This window comes from Gossypium raimondii, chromosome 9 (genome assembly GCF_025698545.1).
Source record: "Gossypium raimondii isolate GPD5lz chromosome 9, ASM2569854v1, whole genome shotgun sequence".
NCBI lineage: Eukaryota > Viridiplantae > Streptophyta > Magnoliopsida > Malvales > Malvaceae > Gossypium > Gossypium raimondii.
In genome coordinates, this window is record NC_068573.1 from 5,885,887 (window position 1) to 5,898,161 (window position 12,275).

The 12,275-nt window shown below is 38.7% G+C and overlaps 1 protein-coding gene across 1 annotated transcript; it reads right to left on the reverse strand.

The window, feature by feature from the left end:
* Positions 1–3,151: 3,151 nt before the first annotated feature.
* Positions 3,152–4,801, reverse strand: LOC105797419 (LRR receptor-like serine/threonine-protein kinase GSO1). Its single transcript, XM_012627401.2, has one exon. It carries the CDS (start codon positions 4,799–4,801, stop codon positions 3,152–3,154), a length of 1,650 nt encoding a protein of 549 aa, XP_012482855.2.
* Positions 4,802–12,275: the final 7,474 nt, after the last annotated feature.

The following is a 12,275-nucleotide window of genomic DNA, read 5'->3' on the forward strand; positions in this document are numbered from 1 at the left end:
TGACTAAGACTTTCTTTGCTATAGGATCATAAACTCTATAACCCTTCTTGTTGCTGCTATAGCCAACAAAGATTCCTGGAGTGGCCCTGCTATCGAGCTTGGTTCTCTTTTCCACTGGAACAAGAGCATAACACACACAACCAAACACTTTCAAGTGTGTTACTACAGGTTTGACTCCATGCCAAGCCTCAAAAGGAGTCTTATCCTTGACTGCTCGAGTTGGCAGTCTGTTGAGCATATACACTAAGGTGTTGACTGCCTCAGTCCAAAACTGGCTTGGAAGCTTGCCTTGAAATAATAGGCACCTAGCCATATTCAGCACAGTCCTATTTTTCCTCTCACAGACTCCATTCTGTTGAGGAGTATAGATTGTTGTGAGTTGATGGTGAATCCCAGCACTATCACAAAGCTTCTGAAATCTCTCAGACACATATTCTGAGCCATTATCAGTCCTTAAGGCTCTAATTTTGCAGCCTGACTGATTTTCAGCATATGCCTTGAATTTGCAGAAGGCTTCAAACACTTCTGACTTCTGCTTCAAGAAGTAGACCCAGTACAACCTAGTTAAATCATCTATGAACAGGACAAAGTACCTGTTCTCATTGATTGAAGGCATTCTCATAGGACCACAGACATCAGAGTGCACTAATTCGAGCTTATGTTGAGCTCTCCAAGCACTGTCAGCAGGAAAAGGCAGTCTAGCCTACTTACCAAGCTGACAAACCTCACAAACATTCCCACTAACCTCAATTTTTGAAATGTCATCAACCAAATTCAGCCTATGTAGCAGATCAAGAGATCTGAAATTGGCATGGCCTAGTCTCCTATGCCACAAGTCAGTGCTGTCAGTAAGGCTGGTGTATGCCTTTCTTTCTACTTGGCTAACATCCAGCATGAAGCATCTATCGGTCATAGAGACTGAGATTAACTCCAGACCATTCATGTCTTGAACAGTACAGCAACCATCCTTAAAAACCAATGTATAGCCCTTTTCAACTAATTGGCCTACACTAAGCAAATTCTGGTCTAAGTCAGGTACAAAAAGCACATCTGAGATTAGCTTGTTACCTGAACCAGTGCTAACCAGCACACTACCCTTGCCCTTAGCCTCAATCAGCTTGCCATCTCCAATTCTGATCCTCGAGTGGAAGCTTCTATCTAAGCCCTTAAGCAGCTTCTTATCTGCTGCCATATGGTGTGAGCAGCCACTGTCTAGCAGCCAATCATTGCTGGCCTTGGTTGTACCAACAAAACAGGTTGCTGTGAACACATGCTCCTCCTGAGCTTGCATGTCCTCAGCTGGTCTTGCTTGTTGTAGAGTATCCTCCCTTGGTTTGCCCTTGCACACCTTCTCTACATGGCCAAACTGCTTGCACTTTCTGCACTGAATATCTGGCCTAAACCAGCAATATTTTTCTGAATGTGTTGTCTTCTTGCAGTGAACACATGGTGGAAACACCCTTTTTGCTTCATCTCTTCCTGACTTGGCCTTTCTATTGTGCCAAGGCTTCTTGCCTTTTGCACTCATACTTGAGCCTTCACTGGCTTTAGCCTGGAAAGCAGCTTCAGGATTCTCCTCCTGCCTATTTGCCCTCCTTTGCTCAAGTAAATACAGGGAGTTTATCAGCTCAGACAATGAAATGGCTGATAAGTCCCTCGAGTCCTGAAGTGAAGAGATTTTTGACTCAAATTTCTCAGGGAGAGTTGTGTTGACCTTTTCAACAACTCTGCTCTCTATGAAGTCCACTCCCAGAAGCCTAATGCTGTTGACAATGGCCATTATCCTGTCTGAGTACTGCTTGATGGTCTCAGACTCCTTCATCCTCAAATTCTCAAAATCTCTCCTGAGGTTGATCACCTGCTGTTGCCTTGTCTTGTCAGTCCCCATGAACTCCTCCTTCAGCTTCTCCCAGGCCTGTTTCGGTGAGTCACAGGCCATGATGTGAGTGAATATCACATCAGAGACTCCATTTTGCAAGCAGGCCATAGCCTTATGCTTCTTGGCTCGCTCCTCAGCATGCTGCCTCATCTGTGCAATGGTGGGATTGGCTCTCAATAGAGGTGCTTCAGCATCATTCTCAATCACACTCCAAAGATCGTGTGCCTGAAGATAAGTTTTCATTTTAACTATCCAAATGTGATAGTTTTCTCCAGTGAACACTGGTGGAGGTGGTGGAGTGAAACTCATCTTGCTAGACTGAGTTTAAGTGCTTCGATCCTTTTTTTGTTTTAAGCTTTGCTATAGGTTTTAATTTGAACTCAACAGAATGCAAGCAAAGGCCCCTCAAAGACTCGGGCTCATGATACCATTTGTTGGAACAATGGCAGCAGACAACAAGGAAATTGTGCAAGCAAACCAAAGAGAAATCGAGGCAGAAAAGGAACTAGCAGAACAGCAAGCAAGAAAGTTGAATGCACAGACACATTTTCTGTAACTGAACATTACCAATTTTTCATTCAAAATTTGAAATAAAAGGAGTTACAATTTGTTCATTTGACAGTTACCTACTAATCTAACTGCCTCCACTAATTTACAACCAATGTAAGCTTAAGTCAAATACAAAATGAGCTGCCATATCAGCTTTTACATCAGCTATCTAATCACTAACTTAATCTTACTAACTATTAAAGCTAGTTACAATTAAACTGAACTAAATTACATCAAAACAAAACAGCAATGTCAGTTGCTTCATTTGGTCCAAAAACCATTCGTGCGCGCCAAGCAAAATGAGCTGAGCTCGATAGCTGCTGGTCTCGACAGTAGCATGCTTCTGGCTCCATGTTGCATTGCAGTCCAGCTTTCAACAATTTCCATTTTTTGTTGGACTTGGATCAGATTTCAAAGCTTTAGCTCTATATTGTCGGAATAGGATGAACATCACCAACGCAGAAGAGGAGATAAAAAAAAACAAAGTTGGAACCAGAATAACAACAGGCAGATTGTGCTTCACCACTTTGCTCTTTCTTTCCTTGTTTACAGTTGGTGATGAAGGGCAAGGACGACAGCCTTGAATGGAACCACATAAATACTTGTTGCCTATAAATGTGTCGGGTGAAAAATGTAATAATCCATCCGAAATTGGACCCCGTAGTGAATTCAATGACAAATTAAGGTTCTCCACAGAAAATGGAAATTAAGGAATCATGCCCGTTAATTATTCCAACTGAGATCTAAGGTGCTTAAATGAGTTAAATTCCCAAATTTGGAAGGTATCACTCTGTGGAGAAGGTTATGGCTAAGATCAATGTTTTGGGAATTGAGTTGAGAAGGTATATCTCCGCTAATGATGTTATGTCTTAGATCAAGCTGGTATAGAGATAAGCCACCAATTTGCAGGGGAATCCTTCCACTCAAGTTATTTTTTGCCAAAATTAAGTACATTAAATTTGACAAATTACCAATTTGAGTTGGAATGGGTCCACTCAATTTGTTTTCTGAAAGATCTAAGTGTTCCAGGGCTTTCAGATTCTCAATTTCATGGGGTATGGGACCTTCCAAAAGATTCGAAGCAATGAATAGATACCGCAAATTGTGTAAATGAAATAGAGATGAAGACATGGAATTGGAAATGTTTTGGGAATTGAGTTGAGAAGGAATATCTCCACTAATGATGTTATGGCTTAGATCAAGCAGGTATAGAGATAAGCCACCAATTTGCTGGGGAATCCTTCCACTCAAGTTATTGTTTGCCAAAACTAAGCATGTTAAATTTGACAAATTACCAATCTGAGATGGAATGGGGCCACTAAATTTGTTGTCTGAGAGATCTAAGTATCGCAGGGTATTCAAACTCTCAATTTCATGGGGTATGGGACCTTCCAAAAGATTTGAAGCCATGGATAGATGCCATAAATTGGGTAAATGAAGTAGAGATAAAGGGATTGAGCCAGTGAGTTTATTATTAGGGAAATGCAATACAGTCAGATTCTTTAATTTTCCAATATCTAATGGGATGAAACCTTCAAAAAGATTTGAGTCAAGGTACAAACTACTCAAGCTGGGTAAAAGACCTAGAAATGAAGGGATTTGACCACTCAGGTTATTGCCACCAAGATCCAAGCTAGTCAACTTCTTAAGATTTGTTATTACTGAAGGGATGGAACCATTTATTTTATTTTTGTAAAGAGAGAATGATTCTAGTCTGGATAAATAACCCAAAGAGGAAGGGATGGGACCAACAAGCATATTAGACAATAGATACAGTGTAATCAAATTCGTTAGCCTCCCAATTTCCTGTGGAATGGATCCATTAAGTTGGTTATTCTGAAGGAGCAACGACTCTAGATTGGTTACATTGCTGATAGAAGATGGGATTGGACCAACAAGCATGTTGTTCTGGAGACGGAGATTAACCAAACTCTTCAGCTTTCCAATATTTGGTGGAATGGAACCATAGAGCTGGCAGTTTCCGAGATGGAGAGTCATTAGCTTTTTCAGGTTCCATATATGGGGAGAGATGATGCTCCGTAATGGATTAGAGTTCATAATCAAGTGAGTGAGATTGGTCAAAAGACCTATAGCTGAAGGCATATCAGCAATGAGATTCCTCGTCAAATTTAGAGAAACAAGATTCTCCATCTTCTCAATTTCCAAGGGAATGGAATAAATTTCATTATAAGAAACATCAAGCACTGCCAATTGAGTAAGGTTTCCAAGCGAAGAAGGTAACTCACCTCTAAGATTATTTGAGGACAGGTTGAGGCACTTGAGTTTGGAAAGTGCACCTATTTGAGGTGTTATACTCCCATTTAGACCATGGCCACTAAGATCAATCTCGATGACACTTCCGGTTAATTGCATCGACACGTGCCATGTACAATGGTGAACACCTACGTTTCAGTAGTTACTCCACCACCCAGTTTCCATCAATGCTATTTCCTCAGCTACAAGAGATTCTGAATCATTATTTGTTGCTCTAGTAATCTCACTGCTCCTCACTGCTATAGAGAGTGAAAAAAGTAAAATAGAAAAACAAGTGTAAAAAGAGAATGCCATAGCTATTAAGATCAGGATTATTGAAGCTTTACTCCCAATTTGCCGGTAAAAACATATATATATATATAAAATTGATCTAACATTTGGCTATATGTGTAGTTGAAGGTCACCCAGTATTTTCCTATTGATTACTTTTGGAAACAACAAAATCTAGTATGAAAGCATCTTCCGTAAATTTATTATGAAAATTATTATGCCTACTAAAAATAATTACCTTTCTGTAAAGTTATTATGAAAATTATTGGCCGCGTACATGAACAACGTGTTCAACGTTTCATTGGTAGGAAATGAAGACCAAAATTGATTTTAGAAACTAAGCACCTCAATGTTTTATTATTCTTCTAAGAAAGCAATAATGATAATGTTAAACCCCAATTTTTCTAATATCGGTATAATTGCGTTTTTATAGTTTCGGCCAAATTGGAGAATACAATTTCATCGTTTTCTAGGATAATATAATTTATATTAATATTTCAATATTAAAAAATATGAACACTTAAGAAACCTCTAAACTTGTTGTAGATTAAAGATATTAAAATCTGCCTCCTTTAGACATGTTTGGTTTAAGAAAGGTAAGATTTGTAATGATATGTTACATTATTTTGGAATGTAAGATTATTTATAAGTACATCTTACTAAATTGTACTTGTTACAGAATTTGTTTTTCTTCTAAACAAGTTTAGTTCATTTAATATTTTTGAGTCTTGTCGATTGGGTTTTATCTCGATTGGTATAGGTATTGTTGTCAATGTAGGACATGGGTTTGAGTGTGCGTTGAAGTACATTATCCTCCTATTTATGGGTTGGGGGGTTATGGGTAGTTTTAGACATTGTTGAAGTAAATATTGTTGGAAAAAATACAATTTTTGGAAACTTTGAGGCATATTCTCGATGGGTAAAGGTGGAGAGTTGAATCATAAAATTATATCATATGCTCAAAATGATTGAATGATGAATGAGAAATTGATGCTCAAAGTAAGCTACTTGTGAATATTTGTTGAGGAAAAGAAAAGCTTAGATCCCATATTGGTTAAATACCAAGTGTGAGATATGTATATATATAAGAACCCACTTAAAAAGTTATTGAATAACTAAGCTTGAAACCTTGCCTTGCGCGCAGGAGTGTAGGTTCAAACCTGTCAGGGTTGGGGATGCACCCGCACGACGTGGGTGACGTGAAATGGCTTGTGGGTAATTTAGCACAATACATATTTTATTTTTCTCAGCAAATATCATACAAAATCTGTATTAATTTGATTTATTTCATTCAAATTGATTTAAAGGCTCTTTTAATGGAAAGATTTTTAACTTTGTTTATGGAAATTTCTAAAATTCATCCATATTGAATACCTATAAATGCCTAAAGATTTCTTTACACACAGAGAGAAATAACGAATTTTCACTCTCAAAAATTCTTTTCTTTTCTCTCCAAATTTTCAAACGTTTCAGTGATAGAAGAAGGCAAGGTTTGTTCGTTGATCACTGTAAAGGTACTACTGCCGTGATCATCTTGTTATTGTACTCTGGTATACAGTCGACAAACGTTTCTCCAACTACCATAGGAGCGGTCGAATCTGTCTTAAGGAAACTATGAAAACAGGCCTCAACATCTAGTAAAACTCGATTCCCTTTATTCGATTTTTGGTTTTCCAAAATCTTGTTTATTTAATTGTTTTCAAATTTGATGTTTTAAATAAATACAAACATTTATTTAATTTTTTTATTTAAATCTGGTATTTTTAAATAAATATAAATATTTTTTTGTATTAAATTGTTTATTTGTTTATATAATTATTTATATTTATATTTGTTTGTTAAAGTGTTTTGTTAAACAAATATAATAATCACTTTGATGTATGACATCTATTATTTTACAATTAAGAAAAATATATTATCATTTTTAATTTGTTTTAAATTTTATTTGAGAAAAAAAGCCTAATTTGAGTTTAAAAAACAAAAGGCAAACTACTTTGTAATTTAAGATAACATGAATAAGTTGTAAGGAGATTACACGTTATATTACAACATTTTGACACTATTTAAGAATGTAAGATTAAGAAATGATCGGAATGTTGAAAATTTAAACAAAATAATCTTTTATCTTGAAATGTAACATTATGAGTCATAAGAAATTCTACTAACCAAACCTACCTTAAAGTAAAGTAGCGTGGTGGGTTATTTTTTATATTTAAATGTAGAAAATGAAGTCCAATTGATTGTGTAAATATGAAAATGTTACAGTCTTCTTTTCTGTAATTAATTTTTATTTGAAAATGTGCTCTCACAAAGTTTATTTTTCTCCGTGGAAATTGTAGCCAAACGTTATATATCCATACGTGCCAACAATTACAACTCGATTAGATGAACCAAAATCAAGAAGTCTTGCAGTCCTAAAATCAGCAAGAAAAGCTTCCAATTCCAAGTTCAGCAAAACATTATTGCTTGAGATGTCTCGATGAAGAATAGGAACATTGCAATCATGATGCATGTAACATAAAGCATGTGCGACACCTTTGACAATGTTCACTCTTTTTGTCCAATCCAATTCCACAGCTTCCTCATCAATGGTCAAGGCATAAAACAAGCTTCCCTTTGCCATATATTCATAAATCAAGAACATGCAACGATTGTGGAGACAAAATCTGTGGAGCTTGACAATGTTCTTGTGTCGTATTTCTGTTAAAAATTAATCTCATTTCAGAAACTTGTATCATAAGCTGGTTGCTCAGCTTCCAATCGGTGGAGTGTTTTCAACTCAACAACTTTGCCACTTGGTCAGATTACTCTGTAAACACTGCGATAACTACCCATTCCAATGCAATATTTGATATCAAAATCCTCTGTGGCTTTGATGATGTCTTCAAAAGCAATCTTTTCATCAAAGTTCCAAATAGAGAATAAATCTCCATTTTTTGTTAGACTTGCATCAAATTTCAAAGCTTTAGCTCTATATTGTCGGAACAGGATGAATATCACCAGCACAAAAGTTGAGACAAAAAATAACAAAGTTGGAACCAGAATAACAATAGGCAGATTGTGCTTCACTACTTTGCTATTTCTTTCTCGGTTTACATTTACAGATGAAGGGCAAGGACCGAATGAAAGAGAAGCAATTTTGGTTTGAACGGCAAGAGTTAATTTTCATTGCTTTGCATTACAAATAAATACAAGTGCTTAACTAGGTGTTTGAGATAGAATACAACAGTGGTTTGAATCTTTCAAACTATTCAAAAAATAAACAAATCCAATCCTAACTGATTTGAATTAAAAACAAAGAACAAGCCATGTCAGCTAGGTGAGGAAGTTGACGTGGATTGAGTCAGTTGCTTAACACCCCCCGCAAACGGATGGGGGAAGCACCAGCAGTTTGTCTTTCATCAACAAGAAGCGTGATTTTGACAGTGGCTTATTGAGAGCATCAGCCAATTGATCCATAGTGGGTATGTAGGAAACAACAAGATGCTTCTGCCGAACCTGATCTCGAACAAAGTGAAAATCGAGCTCAAGATGCTTTGAGTGAGAATGAAAAATTGGATTTGCAGCCAAGTTGTTACACCATATCCGAGGACCAGACGGCAGAGGATGCCACAGCTTACGAAGTAGACCACAAAGCCAGTATAACTCAAAGGCAGTTGTAGTAAGCGCTTGGTATTCAGAATCAGTGCTGGAACGAGCAATGGTCTTCTAGTTCTTTGAGCACCAAGAAACAAGATTGGCATCGTGATAAATAACATAAGCTGAGGTACTCTTTTGATCAAGTTTGTCTCCACCCCAATCGACATCAGAGTAGGCAGTTAAAGCATTCGAATTAGATCGACGGAACACAATGCCATGATCAAGAGTTCCCCGTAAGTAGCGAAGAATGCGCTTAACTGCTTGCCAATGATGAACAGAGGGCGAATGCATGTATTGAGCCATTTTATTGACCGCCTGCGAGATATCCAGACGAGTTAGAACCAAGTATTGTAAAGCACCAACAGTTTATCGATACAGTGTCGGATCCTCAAATGTAGTAGAGGAAGCAGCCAAGTCAGCTTGTGGAGTCGACGGGGTTGCAACACTATAAGCCTCATGCATATTAGCACGATGCAGAATGTCCAAAATATACTTTGTTTGAGTGAGCTGCAAACCATTTGAATGCCAAGCAACCTCAATGCCGAGAAAAACAGATATAAGTCCCAAATCTTTTAGTGCAATCATCTGTCCAAGAAGATTAGTGAACCATTGTAGAAGAGATGGAGAAGAACCCGTCAGTATAAAATCGTCAACATATACCAAACAGTAGACTGTGTTACACCGGCCGAATAAATAAACAGCCAACTATCCACCTTAGAGCCGTAAAAACCAAGCTTCTGAAGTGCACCAGCAAGACAAAATTACGAAGCACGAGGCACTTGTTTTAAACCATAAAGGGACTTTCTGAGAGCACAGACATGAGTCGGTTTTGTTGGATCAATAAAACCCTGAGGTTGCTCCATAAAAACAGGCTAGTCAAGTGCACCATGGAGAAAAGCATTGGAGACATCAAGTTGTCGAATGCGCTAGGAATTCGTCACAGCAATTGACAAAACAAGATGAATCATAGCCAGTTTGATAACCAGACTAAAAGTCTCAACATAATCAATGCCTGGGCGTTGATGGAATCCCTTGGCAATGAGGCGAGCCCGATATCGATCGATCAAGCCATCAGCTTTGACTTTAATCTGATAAAACCACTTACAATCGATAATATTCGAAGCAAGAGATCTCGGAACCAAATCCCAAGTGCCATGAGACATAAGTACTTCAATCTCTTCTGACATTGCCTTCCACCAAGCTCGGTGCTTAGCTGCCTCAGTATAAGATGTGGGTGTGGTTAAGATGCTGGAAGAGGCGATGAAGGCTCTCGGTTTGAGGCTGCCAATTTTCGAGCGTGTAGTATATGGATGATTGGGTATTGGTGGTGGTCCAGAGGTGGTAAGACGAGTCGGGGGGGCCTAGATTCGGCCGAGGGAGAAACATGAGCAGCCGCAATGATCTGATCATTGGTTGGAGCAGTGGAAGGCAATACTATATCGGCTGAGCTTTGAGGAGAAGCTAGCGGGGGAGTGGAGGATGGCATCGGTTGGACTGGCAGCACATGTGTGGGCTGTGATGTAGTGTTACCGAGGGAAATAATAGAGGCTAGTGGTGGTGGAGTGCCAAGTATCGAGGGCCTGTCATCACTGTCTTTGAACGGAAAAACCTGTTCATCAAAGGTAACATGTCGTGAGTAAAAAATTTTATTGGTGGATAATGATAAACATTTATAACCTTTATGACGGATACTATAACCAAGAAAGACACATTTTGTAGAACGAGGCTCTAATTTATTCTTTGTATATGGGCGAAGCCAAGGATAGCAACAACAACCAAAAACACGAAGAAAATTATATTCTGAGTTTCGTTGAAAAATAACTTGATATGGGGATTTATGGTTGAGTTTTGGGGTTGGCAAACGATTTATTGTATAGACGGCAGCAGCAAAGGCATGATCCCAATATTTAGGTGGAACTTTGGAATGATGTAAGAGTGCTCGGCCAGTTTCAGTAACATGTCGGTGTTTTCTTTCAGCGTAGCCATTTTGTTCAGGGGTGTGGGGGCATGAACTGCGTTGTACGATGGCATTGGAAGCTAAGTATTTTTCTAGAGCTTGAAATTCCCCACCCCAGTCAGATTGAAACTGTTTAATCGGTTTGCCAAAATATTTTTCAACGATAGCTCGAAATTGAACAAAGCAATTGAATACATCAGATTTATTTTGCAAAAAATAAATCCATGAATACTTGGTATAGTGATAAAAAAGGACAACATAATATAAATATCCATCAACAGAGACAATTAGAGAAGGTCCCCATAAATCCGAACATATTAATTCAAAAGGTTCTTTTGCCTTAAAAGTAGAATAAAAAAAAGACAATTTTCGAGACTTGCTAACACAACAAGCCTCACATAACGACAAGTCATGCGTAGAGGAAGCAGACAAATTATTCAAATTTAAGACTTTGCGAACAGTTTTGGAACACGCATGGCCTAAACGAGCGTGCCATGTAGACAGGGAAACTGAGTGACAAACTGGAGAAACAGGATCTGTGGCCAGCCGATATAGGCCATCTCTAATGACTCCCTGATAAAGTACCTGCTTCGTCTTGAGATCCTTAATCACAAAATGGTCAGAGAAAAATTCCACAGAAACATTATTAGATTTAGTAAACTGAGGAACAGAAAGCAAATTGAGATTAGCTTTTGGAACATGAAGAATATTGTGAAGAGAAAAGGAATGAGAACTAATAGTAATTGTATTAGAACCGAGACGAGCAATGGACATAGATATACCATTAGTTAGAGTGACTTCTTCAGTTCCACTATACTCAGAGTGGAGACCAAGGTTTTCCAGTTCAGAAGTTAACTGATGAGAGGTACCCGTATCAACAACCCATTGCTTGTCGGAGTGATAAGATGAAGAGCTGTAATTGACAGTCAGCTTAGGTTGGGTATCATTGTATTTCGGGCTTGGACATTGTCCGGTAGTATGGCCACGCCCTCGACAGTTATAGCAGGTTGGTTCGGAAGGATATGAGCCACCACGGTCCTTGGAGGAAGAGTAACCAGCTCGGCGGTTGCCACGACCCCTGCCACGGGAGTTGCCATTAGATTGTTGCCGACCGACATAGTGGGCAACAGCCGCTGGATGAAGAGTCTCAGAGGCAGATTGTAACTGTGATTCTTCAAACAAAAGTAAGCCGTATAGATCATCAAATTTCACAGACACTAATCTTGCCTCGATGTTGCGAGTGAATGGCCGATACTCAAGACCAATACCACGTAAAATGTGATCAACAAGATCATCCTCAGAGATCGGTTGATTGAGAGCAAGAAGCTGATCATATATACACTTTGCACGATCTAATCAGTGCCGCGAGCGAGAGAATACAATGAATTTTTGAGGGACCGGATCTGAACACGGGACCGAGAGGCATAGGTGGTTTGAAGCTTTGTCCATGCATTAATGGCAGTAGTTGAACCAACAACTTGAGGCATCACTGGTTTAGAGAGAGAGCCAATGATCCAGCTTAATACAAGCTGATCTTTAATATACTAGGCCTAGTACGCCGGATTCAGCGCCCCGTTAACCTCTCTCGTCGGAGAGGTAGTTCCATCCACATGACAGTGTAGTTGATTGCCATGGAGGATCGGGGTGAATTGAGTTTTCCAGAGAAGATAATTTGAGGCGGTGAGTTAAATGGTGAGTTGGTTGTAG